At 33.9% G+C, this 24,332-nt stretch overlaps 2 protein-coding genes and 1 pseudogene across 3 annotated transcripts; all 3 read left to right on the top strand.

The window, feature by feature from the left end:
- The first annotated feature begins 6,020 nt into the window (after nucleotides 1–6,020).
- Nucleotides 6,021–7,793, top strand: LOC146909995 (uncharacterized). 2 transcript variants are annotated; one of them, XM_085726341.1, is made up of 5 exons: nucleotides 6,021–6,073; nucleotides 6,154–6,247; nucleotides 6,444–6,545; nucleotides 6,847–7,140; nucleotides 7,489–7,793. In XM_085726341.1, the coding sequence occupies exons 2-5, from the start codon at nucleotides 6,239–6,241 to the stop codon at nucleotides 7,555–7,557; spliced, it is 474 nt and encodes a 157-aa protein (XP_085582467.1). In that variant the 5' UTR covers nucleotides 6,021–6,073; nucleotides 6,154–6,238; the 3' UTR covers nucleotides 7,558–7,793. The 2 variants fall into 2 exon arrangements, with proteins under 2 accessions (XP_085582467.1, XP_085582466.1); XM_085726340.1 differs by lacking the exon at nucleotides 6,021–6,073 and having other exon boundaries at nucleotides 6,148–6,246.
- Nucleotides 7,794–8,841: 1,048 nt separating this feature from the next.
- Nucleotides 8,842–11,749, top strand: LOC146909994 (F-box protein At4g09920-like). Its single transcript, XM_085724920.1, has 4 exons — nucleotides 8,842–9,219; nucleotides 9,677–10,651; nucleotides 10,919–11,086; nucleotides 11,362–11,749. Exons 2-4 carry the CDS (start codon nucleotides 9,692–9,694, stop codon nucleotides 11,641–11,643), a joined length of 1,410 nt encoding a protein of 469 aa, XP_085581046.1. The 5' UTR covers nucleotides 8,842–9,219; nucleotides 9,677–9,691; the 3' UTR covers nucleotides 11,644–11,749.
- A 5,505-nt stretch (nucleotides 11,750–17,254) lies between these two features.
- LOC146909993 (putative F-box protein At5g55150) lies at nucleotides 17,255–18,587 on the top strand (annotated as a pseudogene).
- The last annotated feature ends 5,745 nt before the right edge of the window (nucleotides 18,588–24,332 follow it).

The following is a 24,332-nucleotide window of genomic DNA, read 5'->3' as shown; positions in this document are numbered from 1 at the left end:
CAATCAAGTTCACATATGTATGTTTTCCTCTTATCCACGCGTACGTCAAAACATATGTTGGTATAAGTGACGATCTTCCTTTTTGTGGGTCGATCAAGAAGTAGGGGTGGAGATAGACTAGGCCGGGCCGGGCTTTGTAAGGCCTAAGCCTGGCCTACTTCATAAATAATAGGCATGAGCCTGACCTATTTAAAGGCCTGATGAAGCCTGAAAGCCTATTTAAAAGCCTATTTTACAGTAAAGTCTAGCAACACATGTAAGCCTACTACTAAATATGCCAAAATTTACGAAGGCCTAAAGCACATGAATATATCTGCAAGTCTGCAACTAAATAATGAAATCTTATGAAGGTCTAATCACACCAATATATGTGCTACTAAATAACCAATCATATGAAGGCATGAGTTTATGAGAAAAAAAACTTCAACGATATCAATAATGGAAGATATATTATACATAAAAAGCTTAATAGGGCGGCCCGACAGGCTTAATATAGGCTTTTTTTGTAAGTCTTAGCCTGGCCTATTTAATTAAATGTGCTTTATAAAAAGCTTGAGCCTGACCTTGTTAATAAACGAGATGAGCCGAGTTAGGCTTTAAATAGGCTAGGTCATAGGCCCCTGTCGGACGGTCTCGCCTTTTCCCACCTCTATCAAGAAGTTAATAAACATTCCCAACCACTTAAGGTTATCAAAGAGGACATCCTAACATAAGCATGCATGTGCTTGAAGATGTGAAGCTCCTTAGAACAACGTGCTCCCCATCAATAGGAAGTAATAGAATCATAAGGCGATACTTAAGGATGGTAGAGCAATCTACGAGTGACATATGATGACCAAGCTCATGAATAAGGATATCTAGAAGAAAATAATGAGCATGTGTTGCTTACAAACATATAAAAATAAAAAAACTGTTTTCTATCTTATGGCCATGCCAAATTTTTCTTCCATATTCTGAACACTTTTACTAAAAGTAGTACTCATCAAAATATGTTGTGTTTTTGAGAGACGGTGTCTTATAAGTAAAATTGCTGACATAATCTGATATTGTACCACAATGACCATTCAAAACACTCTCAAAATCAGAATTCATACCATATATCCAAAAATTAGCCCTTGCCAGCCCCAAAAACGTTTGAGGAGCCTCTACCGTATCACAAGTTTAAATATGTTTCCGACATTCATTTGTATGAGCACATGTTCCCTAATTTTATTAAAATAAATATGGAAACGGATATATATTTTTTAAAGGAAAAATGGATATATATTTATTAGTGGTCTTGATCATCATAGATAATTTATCTAAGCGTACTACAAAGATATCCTCCTTTCTAAATAAAGAATGAATAAATGGATATTCCAAGTATAAAAAGTTAGTCTGAGAATAAATGATTCAATCATGTTTCGATTTTGTGTGTGGTCTAAAAAGAATGATAATATTTAAACAATATTCAAAGTTTTTTTTTTGACAAAAAACAATATTCAAAGTTAAAAATCTAAATATGATAAGTATCCAAAATATTCACATAATATTCGTATCTATATGCATATATCCATATATCTTATACATATTTTTTTTTTAAAGAATATATCTTATACATATCTGACACCAATAATACATCTCCATTATCTTTCCAAAAAAAATAAAACATCTCCATTAGTATTTGCGCTTAGAACCAGTTAGGGATTCACATAATATTCGTATATATCTATATGCATATATCCATTTATCTAAAAAGCACCACTGCATTCGTGCTTAGTACGTATTCACGACGAATTCATTCTATATTCCTTAATTTATTAAATAAAATATGAGAATAGATACGTATATTTTTTTAGGGAAGAATAGATACATATTTATTAGCGGTCTTAATCATCATACATTATTTATCTAGGCTTAAATAGATATCTTTTTAAGTTAAAGAATAAATAAATGTATGATGTTGGTATAGAAAATGTGAGTCTGAACATGAATGATTGAATTTTGTTTTGATTTTTTCTGCGTTCCAAAAACAATATATTAATACTTCAACAATAGAGTAAATAGTTCTTGTCAAAAAAAAAAAACAATAGAATAAATAGTGATTTTCGTTCTTAAATGTGTAAGGAGTATTTACAATATACTTTTAATATATCGAAAATTTTAAAATAGTCTTTCATTGTACATAGGGGTGGAAATGGGCTAGGCCGAGCCGGGCTTTGTAAGGCCTAAGCCTGGCCTACTTAAAAATTATAGGCCTGAGTCTGGCCTATTATCCGTCATAGGCTTATTTTCGAGGCCTGTCATGACCTTTTTAAAGGCCTGATGAAGCCTGAAAGCCTATTTAAAAGTCTATTTTACACTAAGGCCTAGGAACATATATAAGCCTACCACTAAATAGGCCAAAACTTATGAAGGCCTAAACACACAAATATGACTTCTACTAAATAACAAATACTTACGAAGGGCTAATCACACCAATATATCTGCTACTAAATAGCCAAATCATATGAAAGCTTGAGTTTATAAAAATAAAGCATCAACATTATCAATAATGAAATGCATATTATATATTAAAAGCATAATAGGCCGGCTCGACGAGCTTAATAGGCTTTTTTGTAAGCCTTAGCCTAGCCTATTTAAGTAAATAGGCTTTATAAAAAGCTTGAGCCTGACCTTTTTATTAAACAAGCTGGACCGAGCTAGGCTTTAAATAGGCTAGGTCATAGGCCCCTGTCGGACGGCCTGGCATGTTCCCACCCCTAATTGTACACTTTGTTGGTCAAAATATTCTCTCAATTTAAAATACTTTGTTAATACTATTATATTTGTTCTTCGATATATTTAGTTACTGTCATATCATTTTGAATAAGTTATTACTCCATCTGTTCCTTTTTAAGTGTCGTCTTGGGGTGAATTTTTCGTTCCTATTTAACTGTCTTTTGGTATTTTTAAGGATATGATTTGTCAATTATACCCTTTGTCAATTACTCTTATCTTTTCAATAAAACTAATTAATGTTATCTATTTTGAAAACTAAAGTTTGTTTTTTAAAACAAAGTTTGTTTCTTATTATCTTCAAATTTAAACAAAATTTTGTTACAAACAATGGTTTCAAGAAGAGTTAAATTCTATAAAGGCTTAAATGTAAAAGAAGAGATTTGAATAAAATCCTTTAAAAAAATTAACATGAACACAAACTGAAGCCATAGTTGAAGTCTTAACTTTGATTAAAGGAGTTGGAAGAAAGTTAATTTTTTCTTAGCTTTTGATTAATGTAAAGTTGGAATAATTTTTATATTGACTTAAAATAATTAAAAATATGTACACAATATTTAGAAAATTGACAATTGTTTGCTATAAGAGAGAGCGCGAAAAAAATAGGAATTTCTTGGAGAAAACATAATACTCCCTCCGTTCCTTTTTATGTGTCGTTTTAGAAATTTAACATAAAAATAGCGAAGTATATTTTTGCACACTTTTTTCCTATTATACCCTCGTGTTAATCCACTAATAATTTCCTATTTTATTTACACACACTTTATCTTTGAAATAAATTTAATATGTAACAAACAATTGTTTTTTTTTTTAGGGAATGTAACAAACAATTGTTAGTTAGTACTCTCTTTCTCAACAAATTCCTATTTTTTTGCGCCTTTTATCTTTCTCTCATAACAAACAATTTTCAATTTTCTAAATAATATGCATATCTCTTGAAATTTTCAACAAACAAGTACTACTCATGTTATTTATAGAATTTTAACTCTTCATGGAACTATTATCATAGGTAACAAAATTTTGTTTAAATTTGAAGATAACAAGAAATAAATTTTGTTTTAAAACAAAACAAACACTACAAGAAAATGTGCAAATTGCGACACTTCATCTGCGACCCTTACCTTATAACTGCCTCAAATGTACATTTGCAACACTTGTTGCGACTGTTTGGAGCAAATGTCGCAGGTGTTTTTTATTAAATAAATTAAAAGGCACGTTGATAATTTCATTTACCCTCTCAACCCAAAATTTCATTCCCCGCTCTCACTTCCCCCAAAACCCCCAAATATCAAACTCACTCACCACACTCACCACCAACTCAGTCGCTCCTCATCCCTTCACACTCGCTCCTCACCACCAACTCACACTCGCTTCCTCTTCCTCGTTATGGCTCTCACACTCCCAACCTAGCTTCAGATTCAGATTCGTGGCTTCTCACAAACCCTAACCTAGCTTTGAATCGGTCCAACTCAATCAGTGATTTAGATTCTTCTCACACCCAATATTGCTCAGATTCCAACTCAATCAGTGCTACAATCGGTGATTTAGATTCTTCTCACACTCAATCGGGATTTAGATTCTTCTCACACCCAATCAGTGCTACAATCCATCACCTTGATTTTGTTCCTCTTAAAGGTAACTTCTCTGCTCGTCTCAAAACTTGGAGTCACGGCGCTCAGGTTCGTCAATTTCTTTTTTAACTGTTGATATTTTTTTAAAGCTAGTATAATAATTCGTTGATTGCTTCTTCTCTGTTGAATCGATTTTGAATTAACAACTTAATTTGCAGTTATGTATAAGCTAAAGTTATTTCTATAATAAGCAATAAAATAAAGTTGAATTTTTAAGTGTAAATTATAAGTTGTTTTTGTAAGCTATTTTTGGGAGCTTATGAAAAGAAGTTGAAAACAGCTTATGAACATGTCATAAGTTGTTTTCTTAAGTTTTCCCAAAGAGTCTCCCAGATAATTGTGTCAGTAGATAAGTTCTAAATAAGTCAATCCAAATAGGCATTTATTGCGCCGAGTTTGAGTGGACTGATGAAATAATATGCTGTTGTACTGAGAGGCAATTTTGATATGTGACAGACATTGACGAAGCTGCGGTTTTCGCGAGATGCTTTCACTGAAGACGAGAAGAATAAATTTCAAGTAATTATTTGTTTCCTCTGGATCTATTTTGAAATTTGTGTATGTGTTTGAGATGTTTGTACTTTGAATTGTATAAAGATTTGGAACTGTTTTATTATTACAGGAGTTGTTGAAAAGAGATGATTTCTATAGGATTAGACTGCCATCCAATGTTTTGAGCCCTCCCGGCAGGGATTATATTGTTTCGTCGGTGAAAGCTGTAAGTCTTAATTAGAATGAAGTTATTGTTCATTGATAGCATGCATCAAAATGTTAAGCTTCTTTTTTTCACGCCAATCAACTATTCATGTATGGTTTTATATTTGAATTTATGCTTGGGGAAGTGTGAAGAAGCTTTTAGTTCCCAGGTCTGTTTGTTCCTATTCCGGAAATACTTTCAATTGTGTAAGAGATGATAGTTATTAGTGTGTGATATTGTTCTAGTAATGCTGGATATTGTTTGTTTTGCACTCATCACATGATGTTGAAATATAATAATCCATTAGCCGTCTCTTATTTTTTCATGGTTATCTTTTAGTAGCTTGAATCTATATGATGGTGTTACTGTTGTGTACCTTAAAGTGTACCTTATTACTTCAATTGGTATCAATCCATCACCGAATTTTATTGCTGTGTACCTTAAAGTGTTGTACTTTTCTCCTGTTATCTCCATTTATATTAAGATGTCCTTTTCTCCTGTTATTTATATTCAAGTGTTGTACTACGATAATAGAAAAAGAAACATTTGGTTATGGGCCCAACAAATCAATAGATTATTAAGTTACAGGGACTAGAAAACATTTGGTATTTATGATTTTTCTGATTGGTGTTAACTAACACAATGACTAATAGTTCCAGCAATAACCAATCATCACTCTAATAGTTAACAGGGACTAGAAAACATTTGAATATATATGATTTTTCTTGTTTTTTGTGTTAACTAACAATTTGCTTTTTTATGTTTATGTTGCAAGACAAAGTTTGTTGTTGATGATGATGGAGACCATAAAAAATATGTTATCTCTAGCCTTGGAAAGAAATGGAAGGATGGAAAGTCTCGATTGTTTAAGAAACATTACAAATGGGAACTCACATTAGAGGAGAATTTCAAAAAAAACCGTCCAAGTTTTATTAACCCAGATCATTGGGCTGTTTTTGTCAATTTTAGGAGGAAGGCTGAACAAGTGGTAAATTATAGTTTCATTTGTTTTTTTTTTTAAGCTTTTAACTGATGCGTGTATAAAAATTATTGTTTCAATTAATGCAGGCGATTGCACAAAAAAATGCAAGAAATCGGAAAAAGCAAAAAACTCCTCATACACTAGGAACTGACTCGCTTGCGATCAGAAAAGATGAGTTGGTATGGTTCACTCAAAGATGAGTTTATATTTGATATGTTGCTTTTCTGTGTATGCAATACTCTGCAATTTACATGTAGGCACATCTCTTTTTAGTTGATCTTATCATCTCATCTAGGCAATTAGTGATCTCATCTGGACGTACATTATAAGATTGTTTGGAAATGAACAAGTAATTATCATATGTGCTTACTTGTAGGAATTGAGATATGGTCGAGAATATAGCAGGGGAGATATGTATGTTGTTTCGCATAAAGATGCCAAGGGAAAATTTGTCAATGAATATGCAAAGGAAAAAGCTGTAAGTGACAATTTCTTTTTTGCACAATTGAAAATGAGGTCATCTGTCATGACAGAACAGCAGCTGTTGGTGCTGTTTCTGTCGGCTGGGCAGCTGGTTTTTTGGGTCGGTTGTGATTGTGTTAGGTGCTGCCGATTTGGGTCTTTTGGTTGGGGCTGTTCAGAGGGGTATTGGCTTAGCTATGGGTTTGAATTTTGGGATTGTTACTAGATTTCAAAGTCATAGTGGTTGTCTTGCATGTGATGTTTTTGCTGTTTCTGTTGCGCCTGTGTTGTTGAAATGCAAGTTGAAATATATGCAGGAACTATTGCAAGTTGAAATGCAAAACACTCAATGTGAGAATGAAGCATTTGTCAATGTGTTTGGAAAGGAATATGCTGGATATGTCCGTTCTATGGGGCGTGGCATAACACCATCTCAAATCTCTAGTCGCTCTACTAGATTAGCCTCATCTTCCATCGAGGCTAATGAGAAAATTTTGAAAATGCAAGCCGAGATTGATTCTCTTAAGGAGAAGGCTTCAGAAGTTGATGTCTTGAAGGCGCAAGTTGCTTTATTAATGCAAATGCAATCGCAAAATTCTAGAGACAAAGAGGTAATTTTTACCTCCATTGAATATGTGTGCCATAATTTTGGTTTCCTACATTAAAGATTGCCATAGTTATTGTTTGTCACCCTGCTGACAGGGTTATCTAACTTTTGTTCTGTTGAATCTTCTCTACCCACTTGAGTTTTTGATAATTTCTAAGTTTAGGTTGAATAAGTATAATCTTGAGTCACTTTCATGGTTTATAGACACACTTACTTAGTCCAGAGGTCTTTATTTGATATTATTAGAAGTTTAACTATGAACATTATTGCCTCTGCCTCATCCATTATACCCTTGTTCATGCATTATTGATGAAAACTAATCACTGTCGTATTTTTTTTTTCTTCTTTTCAGCCAACAAATTTAGAAACAAGAGATGGTAGACATTCATCTGAGTCTAGCCACCGCCTTCAGGATCATTGAAGCAACATCACTAGGGAACTTCTAATTTTGCTACAGCGGTTTTGTTATGGACTTCTAATTTTTCTACAGCTGTTTTGAATGTTCAATCACTAGTGTTTCGATTTTTTGAATGTTTAAACTTGGTACTATATATCTTTTGGTTTAGTTAAGGATGTATGGATCAAACTTCTTACTCTTGAATTATGTATATTTTGTATTTTAAGTCTTTAGTAATATATTTTGAGATTGACTTCAAATTCTGTAGAAAAAAATTCGAAATCAGGGCATATCAATTTCAAAAAGTAAATAAATTTGTACATTTAAAAAAAAAACAAATACATTTGTGACTGTTCAAACAGTCGCAGGCATTTTAAATTAGACATTTGCGACCCTTTCCCAACTGTCGCAAGTCCCTTGAAATCCATTTGAATCTCCTCATTTGCGACCCTTCCCCAAATGTCGCAAGTCCCTTGAAATCCATTTGAATCTCCTCATTTGCGACCCTTAGCAACTGTCGCAGTGCCTTTTGCGGCAGTTGGTACGGCCCTTCTATGAAGGGTCGCAAAAGACACTTGCGACCCCAACATCCGTGACAGTTGGGGAAGGGTCGCAATTGTACATTTGCGACCCTTCTAACAGTCGCAATCTGCCATTTTAAAGGTCGCAAAATGCAGTTTTTCTTGTAGTGAAACAAAATTTGTTTAAAAAACAAACTTTAGTTTTCCAAATATATAGCATTGATTAGTTTAATTGAAAAAATATAAGAATATTTGACAAAGGGTATAATTGACAAATCATACCCTTAAAATATCAAAACGACAGTTAAATAGGAACGAAAAATTCACCCTAAAAAGACACTTAAAAAGGAACGGAGGGAGTAACTGACAGTTGTTTGTTACAAGAGAAAGATAACATATTAAATTTATTGAAAAGATAAAGTGTGTGCAAAAAAATGGAATACTTATTTTCATATTATTCCTTGTAATAAAAGAGTTATTGTCAACACTAAAAAAATACTTTAATGTCAAAAACGATTTGGACTAATAAAGTGCAAGGTATAATAAAATTTCAAACACTGAATGTCTATGACGGCTCATTTGAATGTGTTGGTTTGAGACATCACATTCAGTGGTTTAACACATCATCTAAGACCGGAAAAAAAAATTTAAACATTGAAAGTCAATTATGATATTAATTTCATTTTTTTTAGGATGAATTAATTTCACTTCTTACCAACACATGTTGGCTCAGTTGGTAAGGAACGGGTCACTTCCTCTCAGAAGGTTGTGTGTTCGAATTCCGCTGCCGATGTGAGGACGGTGTTGGTGGGTAATCTGTAAGTACCTCTGTAAGTGCCCTTTGGGCCCGGAGGCCTGCCCTGACCCTGGTGGTGACCGGAGCCGAATCCACCTAAACTTTTTTTGTAAAAAAAAAAAAAAAGATAAAAAAGTAAATCTTACAAGTATCCAAAATATCGACAGAATATCTTGTACATATCCGATACATCCGCATTAGTGTTCGTGCGCTTAGAACCGGAGCTAGGGTTTCAAACTCTCGCCGAAAACAAGCACCATAGCTTCCTTCTCTTCCACCGGCGTAGAACCTCCGTCGTAAAGCTTCATTCACGCCACACCCATCTCGAACCCCCATCTCAAACCCCATCACAATAAAGGAACGAACAAGGTACAATGAAAAATGTTTCTCTTGTTTATTAGTTGTTTGCTTCAAAGCTGTTCCTTTTCGATTGCATGCATTTCCAACTTTGATTCATTTGTCTCCTTTGGATGTTGTTTGATACTATTATTTAATTTGAGCTATAAGAGTTGTGATTGATGATTGAGGATGTTTTTTTATCATTTTGAAAAAATGATTGAATGTATATATTTCTTGATTAATGAAATCTGTTTTTCGAGGCACAAACTTAGAACACAGATAACAATATAAGAAAATGAAAGTAATTGAATGTAACCACATGTAATTTGTAGCTCGGGTTTTAGACTGATCAACAGCTTGTATCGTTCCTTAACTTCATATCTTAAAATTAATTCATGTTTTTTAATATCCATATTCATTTTCTTAAAGCTCGGGAATCATGATAACATTATTTTTTATAGCATTTGTCATTTCATTGTATTTGTAGGAATTTACTACAAGCATGAACTCTTGTTTTCTTACTGCATCTGATAGACATGAGAATGAGCCTTCCAAGCGGCAAATATCCAGTGTTGGTCAAGATATCATAAGCAACCTACCTGTCTTTATCATTGCCCACATTCTTTCTTTTCTTCCTATTGAAGATGCAGTTCGCACTAGTGTTTTATCACGGAGGTGGATATACATGTGGACATTTGTCACAAAACTATATTTTGGAGATAAACCAATCTATAAGATAAAGAAAACTAGATTTATGAACTTTGTATGCAGGGTGCTGTTTCATCTGAATAGTGCAAGCATCGATTCATTTTCTTTTTATCTTTCAGAGAAGTATGACCCCTACATTATCAGTCAGTGGATATCTGTTGTTTCAAATAGAAAAGTAAAAAATATTGATTTACGTTCGCTTGAAGAATGCAACATTTCAGTTTATCCCATTTTCAAATGCCAGACCTTGGAGGAATTGGTGCTGGCATTGGGTCATTCTATTGTCCAATTTCCCTCCTTTGTTTGTCTTTCATCCCTCACTGTCTTGCATTTGATTGCAATCAGGACTGGAATGACAATTACTTGTTACTCTTCTAATGAATCAAAAGAGTTACGACTTAATTTCCCAGTTCTTAGAGAGTATGTGACTAATGCTTGCACTTGGTCAGGTGTAAAGTGTGTCACTTTAGAAGCGCCTCTACTTGAAGTGATTACTATGATCCGTGGTAATCGTTATTCGCGATCTGATTTGTCACATGCTGAAATTAAGATCCATGCTTCAAATATTAAGAAATTCCGTTATGATGGTTATGTGTCAGCAGAGACCATTTTACTAGATGCACACGTTGTGAAGGCTGATATTTCTCTAATAACTTCAAAGGTCAAGAGTGTGCAACAAATGGGAATTTTTGTTCGCAAGCTTTTCAGTATTAATAATGTGGAATGTTTACGGCTTTATCTGTATCTTAATCCGGTATGTTTTCTTGCTTCAACCTTTAAGTTAATGTTGATAAGAAGAAATTTACATTGTTGTATCAAAGTAAATAACTAAATTTGTAATTAGTAAGTAATATACAAGGCTCAGGAGACTTTTTAATAATTGTTCTCTGGTGATTAAAATACTTTAGCATATTATATGATTATGAAGTTTTGAACTTTCAATAGTGAAAAATTGTCTAATGGTTCATTTCATTTACTCTATCTCTTGGATAAATTCTTAATCGTTGTTCTAACATGACAGGCTCCCTATGCTTTCCTAGATCCTGCACAAATGAAACATTGTTTAGCTGATATTCCGGCATTTGGAATGTTGCGTCATTTACTGCTACTCTTTGTTAACTGTGAAGTTTTGTTAGGTTTACTTTTAAAATCACCGTGTCTGGAGACTCTGGTTTTAAAGGATTTAAAGGTTCGTAATTGATGCTCTTTAAATTTTACTAAATGCATTTAAGATATGGTCTTTTGGTTTAATAGTAAAAATATTGATTGAAAACAAGATATGCATTAAGGTCTTGTGGTTTAATAGTAAAAATATAAGTGAAAACAATATATCTATCTGATTTTGTAATTTAATTCAAGATACAAACATAATATTTGTGTAAGCTTTTCCATTCCATTATCTTGATGAACCAAGTTGTGTAATATTAACAAGTTCTTTTTTTTTTTTCTTCTTCTGATTATCAGGTTATAGATTCTGATGAAGAACCGGTGAATTTTGCAAGTGTGCCTGACTGTTTTTTATCTACCCTTAAAGAGGTAAAATTTGAAGATTTTGCAGGTGGTAGGCATGAGTTAAGTTTTGCTAAATTTGTTATGGAAAAGGGCCAGGTTTTGGAGAGTATTAGTTTCTCGTGTTATCATGGGCTGCGCGGGGAGGAATTCGAAAAACTTAAAGAAGAGATATTTTTAGTTAAGAGAAGTTTTACTATAGAATTTTCAGGTAATCTGGCTACTGAAGATATTTAATAGTGTAAGGAATACACTTTTCATATTTATAATTGAACTTTGTTCTTGGATGAATGTATTTCAAAACATGATTATTAATATTATTATTGCATATTAGATTTCAGTATGATTTTGTGTTGTCCTCAAAAGCTTGAATTACTTTGTGGGTTGTCCAAAATTCAGTAACTCTTTCTCTCTCTAAAACAAATCCTCTGTCTTCTCTCTAAAAACACACCACAACCTCCCTTTCCCTCAAATCCAAATACACTTCTTCAAAATGTAGATCTCAATGACGGTGGTGCGATGAGGCGAGACCTCCGCATCACCTCACCTCTGGCTATACGGCGATCTTTGCGTCAATGGTTTTAGGAGGTGTGGTAGTAGCAGCTTGCAGTGGTGGTTGTGGTGGGGATGATGGTGATTTGTGGTGGTAAGTTTAGATGGCTTCGTGGTGGATCTCGTGGAGGTTTGTGTTGGTGGTGGCTCACGGTGGCTTTGTGGTGGTAGATTTGGATCCATATTTGGATCTAAATCTTCAGTTGCTGGTGGCTGGTGGTTGTGAGAAAGACTATTATGTTATATAGTCTTCTTTGCGGGTGCCGGCATTTTATTTGGCTTTGTTTTGTCAAAGATTTAATCATGGAGATTTGAGTGGTCCGTTTTCGGCGACAGAAGGTGTGTTGGCGGTTGGTGGGTGCTTCGGTAGGTGTGTAGGCGGTGACGGGGTGGTCGGTGGTGGTGATGGACGTGTGGTGCGGAGGAGGTGATGTGTGGTACCAATATGTGTGAGTCATTTCCGACGGCTACATGTGTGGTGGCATCTATTTCATTCATGATTAATCCTCCTTCGACGAACTCCCAGATCGTTTGTCGTCGTAAGGATCGTGGTGGTTGTGGTTGTTCGCGCCGGTGCTCGTGTTTGGTGTCGGAACGGGATCAATTAGAGCATCCACAATGGTAGTTCCCTAACAAGGACTTCTCAAATGGACCTCACGTGACACATCACTTATTTATAATTTTGTAATAAAAGTACATATTAAGGACTTAATGACTCCAACGGTAATACACTAATAAGGACTTCAATGAAAAGTACTTAAATATGTCCTACTATCTTTATATCATTAAACAAAAATAATTTATTTATTACTCCTTTTTACAAGTAGGACCAAGTAGTACACATTTTATTACTCTTTTATGCAAGTGGGACCAAGTAGTACATATTTTATTACTTTTTTAAACGTGGACTCGTTAGTTACCCAAGAGAGAGAGTCCTTATATAATTGTCCGTTCCTTAACGGTGACTCATTTTTTCTTCCTCCAATGGAGCGTCCTTAACAAGGAGTGATCCTTACTAAGTAAGGACATCCCATTGAAGATGCTCTTAGAATGTTTTCTCAAACTCTCACCTCGTCGATTGAACTTGGACTCCTTCTATGGTCTTGAGCTAGATGCAGTTCTTTCCTCATGTTACAAGATCGTGCACATTTCACTGGATACCGTAGTGCCACCGAAACCACTTGATAAACTCCAACGTTGTTACTCAAGTTGTCTCTGTCGGTTAACACCAGAGTTTTTTGCAACAACCGAGTGCTGCCTCATGCCTATAGGTCACTCCCAAATAGCCTCCAGTTTGATACAATTAATAAAAAGTCTTAATATATTTTTTAGAGGATAAAAGTTATTAACACTAGTCGCACAAATTTATGAAAAAGAAAAAAAAAACAATTTGAGTTGGTTAAGTGAGGACACTAATATATTTTGCTAATTATATATCATGGTATTTTATTTTTGTCAATATTATTAATTACAGATATCGGAGCAAAGTGAAGTTTACAATTTATATCTTAAAGAAACAAGAATATCATCAAATCATTTGAAAGTTTTAGCACTCCATCAAGGGAGTATAGAATACTCTTTATTAAAATGGATTATGATTTTGCACATACAAAAAACTTATGGTTTTCTTATTCTATAAGGAGACTCTTCCTACAAAGTCACTGCAAAGTAAAGTTTTTGAGCAACTACTACAAAAGATTGTTTTATCTTATTCATCTCATATACAATTATTTTTACGAGGGGGGGAAATAAATGTGTTATGCACTCTTTTTCCCTTAATCATTGTTCTATCTCATTGAGTTTTTCTGATAAAGTTTTTAACGAAACAGATTATGACATAAAATGTTATACTCTTTTTCCTTCACTAAAATTTTTTTCTATTGAATTTTTCTGTAGTAATAATTTAATGAGGCATATTCTCATTGGACATCAAAGGGGAAGTGTTATGAATATTATTGTGAATGTCCACAAGCCGTATGTCCATAACCGTTTGACTCATTTACCCATATTTTCTTGTATTTTCCTATAAATATGACTCATTTGTAATAGAATGATACACACAAGACACAATTGAAACTCTTACTTTTCTTTCTTTCTCTCCTTCATCTATATTTTATTTTATAACATAATTGAAAATTTTATAATTTATTATGATCCTACTTATTTAATCTTTGTAGCCGACCACATAGGATATCCGATTAAAAAAAAAAAAAAGTGTACAAAGAAATTAAACAAAAGAGAATTAATGTGTATCTTGGTTTTTAAAACGATGGCACATATCAAAATTGGAGGGAAAAAACAAGGACCCTTCACTGCTTCACTGCTACTTCACTGCTACTATTTATTATATAAGAAGGGAAAGGGCTCCATATATAAGTCCACTAATTTGTGATGCAGAAGCTCAATATATAATGGAAACTAGAAAAGACATCACATCATCATGGGATACAGGCATACAGCCATGCCATCGGCAAACTATTCATTTTTTTTGGGATTCGAACCACGGACCTTGCATATATTATGCATTGTCCTTACCAACTGAGCTAAGCTCACGAGGACGGCAAACTATTCATTTTCACAAACAGACAAATCTTCGAGTGGAACAATATCATATTAGTCTTATTTATCGTTAAGAAATGGTATTTAGGCAACTATTTTTCTTCCATTTTATTTTGAGATAAAAACATTGAAAAAAATAATGAGAATATAAGAGAATAATTGTAAAAATATAATTTCATTATAAATTTATCACATCTATTAGATCAATTTTTTTTATCTCTATCTTCATCTTTTTTAAGATGAATACACATATCATGTGTTGAAGACACATTTTCTTCTATTAAAGTTATTTGTTGGTTCTATCATTTTTTATCGTACTATTAATTTTTCTTAAAAATTGTAATGTAGATTTTTTTATAAATGTTTGTAAAGTTTAACGGTAGTAGGTTGACAGTGTAAAACAACTTTGCAATTTAAACACAATTATAATCAAAACATTTTGAATTGACACATGAATTAAAAACATTAATTGATGTAGCGATTTTAAATGTTTTGATTGACCGTGTGTGTAAAAGTTATTTTGCACCAGCTACCCACTACCATTAAACTCATGTTTTTACTATACAACTTTTTCTATCCCTGCTTAATTATTTTCTTAATTATCTTGGTCCCTCCAAATCAGATCACATCTCCATCCATCTCTTCTCTTTAAAACTGAAGTTTTTGAACCACACTGAAACAACACATGCGGGGTACTAACGTTAATACAACCACGTTGGTTATTCCTCGAAGATCAAAGATACTGATGGGTACACCCCACTGATGCAGAGAACCTTGTTGATGTCTGTACTGTATTAATCTAAGTCAGTCTTAGCTACACTTCATAGACACAAAATTAAGGAATCACAATTGATACACATATCTTTGATCTTTGAGGAATATTTAGGGAATGAATTATGAAACTCAAGTACAAACTAATTCCAACGTATCACAATGTATTCAAAAAATAAGTGAAGGATGTATATTTACTTATTCAAAAAATAAGTGAAGGATGTATATTTATATTTACTTTGTGAAATTATGTGGAGTTTCCTTCCACTATCAGACAAATTAAAATAAATATTTTTGCAGGCATTTTGATTTCTTATGGGAAGTTGAACACACACACACCCCCTCAGTAGATTCGCCCCCTGCCCATGAGTAATAAAGTAAGATGGTGACCAAAGCTCTTTAAATGGAAAAATATTATTTGCTTGAAGCAAGGTTATGGTTAGACTACTTCCTTGAATGAATTACCAATCAATAAGTACAGTATGACGCATTTATCATGGTCTAGCATAATATTTCCATCATGGACAAGTTACATCATGTTGTACTTTATTTTTTTTTAGGGAATCTTGTTGTACTTTATTGTAACTAGTTTTTTTCTCTTTCAAAAACTCCATGTGTTATAAGATGTTGTTCACTCCTCCTTCAGTTTCAACTTTGTCACTCTCTTTCAAAGTCAAATTGTTTCCCTGTCTCTCCCGTTCTAATTATACCTTCAACACTAAACAATTTCATAATTTCTTCTCATTCTCATTTCCACTTAAAATATGGGTAATTGTTTTGTTTGTATGCTTCTGGAAGTCGTGATTATTTTAGAAATGATTATAATTATGATTGTCATGTATGTAATGATACATTTTGGAGTAGGAAACAATTTCAAGATCATATGAAAACTCATCGAGGAAAGTATGAATGTAAGAAATGCAAAAGAATTTACGTGGAAAAAGCCACTAGAGATGAGCACGTCAAAAATGGAGATTGTAGTAAGAAATAATTAATATTGGTGTTTACATTTATGTGTAATGATACATTAATATGAATGTAAACACCAATATTAATTATTTCTTACTACAATCTCCATTTTTGACGTGCTCATCTCTAGCGGCTTTTTCCACGTGAATTCTTTTGCATTTCTTACATTCATACTTCCCTGGATGAGTTTTCATATGATCTTGAAATTGTTTCCTACTCCAAAATGTATCATTACATACATGACAATCATAATTATAATCATTTCTAAAATAATCACGACTTCTTGAAGCCATACAAATCTTGTTGCCCAATAATAACATAACAGAGTGAATTTGCAGTCCCGCACACAAAACATCATTCAACTTCAAAAGCCAAAAAAAAAAATCATGTTGATGCGGCTCTAAAATTGTGAACCTTGCACGAGATTTTAATTTCCTCATCATTATCATTAGCTGTAACATGTAAGTAACGTTTTTCTCCTTTTTATTTGGCTGGATTTTGTGCTTATATCTGAGATTTTGATTTTTGTTGAAAACAGGTTTGGTATCAAAAAATATCTATTTTTAAGGAGACAACAGATTCAGTCCTAAAATTTAGCTTCTGATTTAGTCCTAAAAATTTGGATTTTGATTATTTAGTTCAAGAATAAATCGTGCCTTCTGATTTATTTTATTTTTATAAAACAGGCTTTAAAGATTTTGGCCTCCTTCAAAAAAAAAAAGATTTTGGCCAAAAATTTGGCTTTTGCCTATAAATATATCAACCTGCAACAACAGACTTCATCATTCTTGTCAACAAGAAAAACCTACTTCCTCGTTGGTTCACAATCTAAACCTCAATTCCTTTAACCTTTCTTGCTATTTGATTTTCAATACCTCAATGGAGGTAGATTGGGGAAATTTAGAAGCCCTTCCTCTAATCATTCTTGTCAACAAGAAAAACCTACTTCCTCGTTGGTTCACAATCTAAACCTCAATTCCTTTAACCTTTCTTGCTATTTGATTTTCAAGACCTCAATGGAGGTAGATTGGGGAAATTTAGAAGCCCTTCCTCTAAGTTTGATTTAGAGCGTATTGATCACATCTATTTCAGCGTGGTATGCAAAGAATTGGTATTCCATCGCAAAGTTTAATTATCAAAATTGTCAAGTCAAAAACAATGTATTGGCTATGCTGATGATTCCCACAAAAAGAAGGTGTAGAACAATGAGATGTTTATATGGGATTTCGTCCAACAAAATTTACCGGTTCCAATTATCACTCCCTCATAACAAGAGGTTTTGTGGTTCAAGTCATGGTTGGCTAGCAAAGATGGATCTTATTTCCAAAGCTACATTTATAACCCTACTTAATCCCTTCAACAATCTAGCTTTCATCCCTCTACCACCCATCTACATGCCGGATATATATAGACGAATTAGATATTATGAATGTAATGTTCGTAAGGTTATTTTATCGTCTAATCCTACAACTAGTCCACACGATTATGTTGTTGTAGCAATTTATGGTATATGTGCGTTCTTGCTTTCATGAAAGCCGGACAAAAGTTTTGGACTTATGTTGATCATGACTATTTCTGCTTCACCGATGTTATATTTTATAAAGGCCTGGTCTATGCCGTGGGACGTTGGAATAACATCATCTCTTTAGACATTTGCAACTCGAAGGATTGTGAAAAGGTCATTCCCAATGTTGTTTCATCGCGAGGGAGTGATACTCGTTATGCTCATCGAGCATATCTAGTTAAATCATTGGAGGGAGACTTGTGGCTTGTAAGAAAAGCTATTGGTTTTCCTGATGACGACGACGATGAAGATAGTCATATATCTAGTAGTGGTGCTATAGGATTCGAAGTGTATAAGTTGGAATTGGATCTTCAAACTGGTAAGCTTATACAAATGTTAAGGCTTGATAGTTTGGGAGACAATGTTTTATTTATGGGTGATAGTGATTATGTATCTATGTCAGCTTCGTACTTTGCTAATTATCTACAGAAAGATTCAATTTATTACACCGATGATTTCTATGAAGACTGTCCACATCCTTACCCGAATGGACCATTTGATATGAAAATCTTTAATATGTGAAAGATGGAAGCTTTAGCCAACATTGCCCTTACGAACATTGGTTCACACGGATGCCCCCTTCACTATGGGTTATTCCACCATTTCAGTGGGACTGATAGTTTCAATTTGAAGTATGTTACTTTGTTTTATTTTAATAAAATGAATTAGTTTTTGTCTTTTCGCATTTGTCTGTTTATTTAACTAATATTGAGAATGGTTTGGAGAAGGATATCGTTGAAACAAATAATGTGATTTACATTTAGTAGCTTACTGTCGGTTAATAATATTTTGCCGTTTCAAAAAAAAAAAAAAAAGCTTACTGTGTTTAATGAATGTCTGTTGTGCAATTTTTATTTTTTATTTTTAAATAACAAATGTTAATAGTTAGATTAATATTTTTAAATACAAATATATGCAGAAATGAAGTACAATTTGTTTTCGAGGAAAATGAAGTGCAGTTTGTGAAACACATCTCCATATTATATGTACTTTGGAACTCTAGCATGACAACATTATTCTAGGTACACTAATCATGGTTATTCTGAGATGACAGATTGAATTTAATTAATTACATTCCATCTCAGAAAAATTGAACACATCTCACATATATGTAACACCTTTATTTCTCCATCTCAAACAAAAATAAGCATGCTTTCTGGCTAGTTTCTCAATGATTTTGATGTGGTGAGATTTAACGTAGTTATTGGCAACATCAAGAACCAACTTGCAAGACATAAGAATATACCACCAAAGTCGACGATAATAGTGTAGTCCTTCTCTAATCAGCATTTAAATTTAGGAACAAAATCTGATGTTAAGCACAGTTACATAGGGACAACATAACTTTGAACTTGTAAATAATATTTAGAACTGATGACAATTAGATAGTGAATAGAGTACAATGAAGTTCTTCACTGATTGTTAATATGTACATATGTGATTTCCAACAAATTTGGTAATAGCCATATACAATTATGATCAACAACTAAAGTCACATATAAGTGAAAAACTACCACAAAGATATCAAAGTAAGCAAGAATTGTATATGGGAGAGAGCAATTGAGTACAAAGACTTCTCATTTCTGATCGAAAAATGAAAGGTGGATACAAAATGATACAAGGGGAGCAATTGAGTACAAGGAACTTTCTTGCTAATAGTTTTTAAAACCTTATCAGACAAATTACCTAACCGAGAATGCCATATAGTGGTTTTATTACAATCTAAAAAATTGCAAAGTAAAGGAAAAACAGAAGCTGAATTTGCATACAAATCATGCTGAGCCAGAGAGACATTTGAATGAGCAGCTTGAAAGACATATAAACCATGGTTGAAGCTACCCTTGCCAATCACTTGCAAAAGCTTCTTGTCCTGAATCAAGAAAGCATCACCAGTGAAGGACAAAGAGTAACCAGAATTTTGTAAAAGAGAACTGACTGAAATGAGATTAATGAGAAACTCGGGAATGAAAAGTACATTTTTAAAAGTTAAATTTGGTAGTGACTGAACCTACTGCAGAAACTGATATTTGACAACTATTTGGCAATGTAACAAACTTATTTGACAATTTAGAATAAGAATCAAAACATCCCAAAGAACAAGAAATGTGTGAAGTTGCTCCTGAATTCATTTGATCTCCATCCATAGTGCTAGAACGAGCCATTTGAGTCTGGATGAAAGCAAGCATCTGCTGATATTGTTGCTGTGTTAAAGCCTGTTCACCACTGGATGAAGGGACTGCGGTAACCTGATTTAGCAAGGCTTGATCAGGTTTCCATTTCTTGTATCCTGGAGGATATCCATGTAACTTGAAGCATTTATCCTTGGTATGACCAAGAACACCACAATGAGCACCCTTCAAACCACTTGCAGATTGGACAGCAAAGGCGAGTTGTGCATCAGCTGATGTGTGAGCAGTGCAGTGCCTACTTCTTTTTGCTTCTCTTCTTGAACAAGAGAAAAAACAGCGAAAATTGATGGATGGGGATCCATGAGAAGGATCTGACCTCGTTCCGAGCTGAAAGAATCGTTGATGAAGAATAATATGGAAGACTCTAGAATTCTAGAGAATAATGTGGAAATCTCTAGAACACTAAAGAATAATATAGAATTCTCTAGAATACTAGGGAGTAATACGGAAACTACTAGACACTACTAAATAAGCACTAGAGAAGTCTTAACTTTTCTAGATCCTTCTAGGCTTATGTACTAGAGTATCCATATCTCTAGACTTTTCTTTGTTTCTAGATATTTCTAGTTGGTAATGGAGAGCCTTCCTAGAGTAGTATAAATAAGGCTCACCACCTAGTGTTTTGGCATCATCAAGCATTGAAGAATTCCAATAATAACAACTTTCTTTGAGAATATTAGAGAATTTCTCTATTTTCTCTACCTTTCCCTTTGACTCTGAGCCAGATTTGGCATCAGAGCTGGTTACGATACCTCGGAGTTGAGTTTGTGCGAAAAAATCAACGGAAAGTGAGTTTTCAAGTGAGCAAGGAGTTGCCTTTCTAAAACTTCACTTTGCGGCCATTTTGTTCGCAAAACTAACACCGCCATTTTGTTTGGGAAGTGAAGAAAACCCTTGGTTTACAAGTCTTCACCACCAACAAAACCACCACTCACCACCACAATCATCACCAAATAATTTGTTGAACTAATATCGTCAAAATGCCACCTCGAAGACAGAATGCAAGAGGTTTGCAAGAGATGGAGATGGAAGAAATGAGGCGACAAATTCAACTACTCCAGGAAACTGTCAACGCCCAGCAAGCATTATTGGAAGCACAACGAAGAAGAAATGATGATGATGGCTCTGGTAGTGACTCTTCATCTTCCAAAAGTAGTCGCTCACATCGATGTCAACCTCGGATGAATGATATCAAGATCGACATTCCAGATTTCGAAGGAGAACTGCAACCAGACGAGTTTGTTGATTGGCTCCAGGCTATTGAACATGTATTTGAGTACAAGGAGATACCAGAGGAGCACAAGGTAAAGATTGTTGCAGTAAAGCGAAAGAAACATGCTTTAATTTGGTGGGAAAATCTTAAAAGGAGACGTAAGTGTGAAGGGAAAAGCAAGATCAAGACGTGGGACAAAATGCGTCGGAAACTAACCCGTAAGTATTTACCTCCTAATTATTATCAAAACAATTTTACTCAAAAACAATTAACCAAAAAATATTCATACAAACCACTTTCCTCCACCAAAAATCATATCATTTATCACAAACCCCTAACCCATCAACCTATTTCCTCATTTAGACCCCAACATAACACAATCACAAAGAGAAATACCAAGATACCTAAATGTTTCATTTGTCAAGGGTATGGACACATAGCCTTAGATTGTGTCAATCGTAAAGTAATCACCATTGTCAATGGGGAGATAAACAATATTTTTGAAGAAGAAAGAGAAGACATCCATGAATTATTTGAAGAAGATATAATGGGAGAACCCATCAATAATGAAGAATATGTTGGTGCTGATATTTGTGAAGTGTTTGAAGAAGAGCGAAAAGGAGATCCAATATATGATGATGAATATGTTCCCGATAATATTCATGAAGTTTTTGAAAAAGAGGAGAAGGACAGACCAATATTTGATGAAGAATATCTTCCTGCTGAATATGGTGAATCTTTGGAGGTTAAAAGAAGCTTGCAAACAACAACAACCAAAGAAGAACTATGGCTAGGACATGATATCTTCAACACTCATTTCACCCCGCAAGACGTGGCTTGTAATGACATCATCAATATCAGAAGAAGTGAAAACGTTCCGTCACACTACATAGCAGAAAAGTTAAAGTCCCAACCGATTGAGCACCAAGATCCATGCAAGCTACAGTGGCTAAACAAGAACAATGAGGATGTGATTAAAATCAAGCTGACACATCTACCACTCAATGAAGTCAATGAAGGAAAAGAGGAATTTAAGCCACTTGAAATTTTAGTCCCAAAGGAACCATTCAAGGAGAAAACAAAGTTATACATGCCTCGTCCAGTTCCTAAGCCACCTTGGGAAGATGTAACTATTGATTTTTCCCTTGGATTACTTTGGTCTCGACAACTGAAAGATTCTAAAATAGCAGTCGAAGAAAAGTTTTCAAGAATGACTCATTTCATCCTATGTCGGAAGTTTACGAATGTTGTCTTGAGGACGAAGAAGAAGAGCTTGCCTCGAGGACGAGTCTTCTCCAACCCGGGGAGAATGATGAAGAATAATATGGAAGACTCTAGAATTCTAGAGAATAATGTGGAAATCTCTAGAACACTAAAGAATAATATAGAATTCTCTAGAATACTAGGGAGTAATACGGAAACTACTAGACACTACTAAATAAGCACTAGAGAAGTCTTAACTTTTCTAGATCCTTCTAGGCTTATGTACTAGAGTATCCATATCTCTAGACTTTTCTTTGTTTCTAGATATTTCTAGTTGGTAATGGAGAGCCTTCCTAGAGTAGTATAAATAAGGCTCACCACCTAGTGTTTTGGCATCATCAAGCATTGAAGAATTCCAATAATAACAACTTTCTTTGAGAATATTAGAGAATTTCTCTATTTTCTCTACTTTTCCTTTTGTCCCTGAGCCAATCGTTCAATCCAATTAAGAAATTGAGCACATATTCATTTTGCAAGTGACTGAGAAGAATCTGCACATCACCACAGTTGCATGTATGAGCAGGTCGATATCACTAGGTGTTGCCAACGATAAATTAAATTACACCATAATGTCATTTTATGAATCATATCGAGTAACAGATCATTGGATTCTTCGTCCTTCTTAATAGTTTATCTTATACTTACGCATAATTTCCTTCAAAATTTAACTTTTAGACTATGTTATGTTCCCTTTGATCTTTCATTTTTTTATACTATTATCGGTCTTAACAATACATGTCAAAACCACCTCAAATAAGAATCTACAATCTTTTCTACGGTAGATGCTACTCCAACTTTGTCTCTAATGCTTTCATCTGTAAACATAAATCTTTTGTTGAGTCTCAAAAGTGCAAAGAGACATTAAATTGTGAGTGATGTTAATGTCATTCTTAATTATGTTTCTCCAAGAAATGGAACATAAATTAATGAGAAAATGATATACAAAGAAACACTGTGAATGATGTTAATGTCATTCTTGATCACCATCCCACCATGGATGATTTTGTTTTTCCATTGATGTGCAAGAAAAAGAAAAAACTAAATTTGACCATTGTTAATAAGTAGAGGTTAGCGGTAAAATCAATGTAAAGAGAAGTTATCACAACCGGCAGGGGGGTCGCGATAACCAGTAAGAAGAGCAAACATATAGTTCTGACCATTATAGCCTGAAAATACAAAGGTTAAAGATATTTCTGGTATATATTAAACAGAAAATCTTAGTTACACTGGCAAAACAACTGACATTACTTTGGTAATAAGACTTAGATCAGGAGGATAGGCTGGCTCCTCCATTAGAAAACCTAGCAGCTGATTCATTCGCATATGGTTGAGGAACGTCATCAACTACCTCAATCTCAGCAATCATAAGCTTTACCTCCTCTTTTATGTAAGCAACACCAACCAAATCACGGTATGATATCAAAAAGACATAGACTTGTGTATAAACTTGATGACCACAACAAATCCTGCTCATATAAATTTAGTTAAATATATTAAGAACACTTGATTAGTATTAATATTCATTCATTTAGGAGTGGACTGATATGAAATTCAGTTTGTAACTTTGAATATGTAACGGCGGCAGTAAGAGAATAATACAGGTTCACCATGTTACGAATCCTATCCCAGAAAAAAGGCGCTAAAAGAAATTGGAAATACTTCTATTGCAGAATTTATAACAATTTCTATCAGAAAATTATATTAAGTATTACTGATATCTCGAACATGATTTAAACCATTGGAAACTTAGACAAGTACTTGTTTGAAAAGACAGAAATCGTGCTAAGTTGGGAACAAATGTTCGAGATAATAAAGAATGTTGCTTCAGGTCTTTTGTATCAACATG

Source organism: Medicago sativa, chromosome 7 (assembly GCF_051527215.1).
Source record: "Medicago sativa cultivar Bolivia chromosome 7, Bolivia_mono, whole genome shotgun sequence".
NCBI classification, from domain to species: Eukaryota; Viridiplantae; Streptophyta; class Magnoliopsida; order Fabales; family Fabaceae; genus Medicago; species Medicago sativa.
This window is presented reverse-complemented; position numbering and strand designations above follow the sequence as displayed.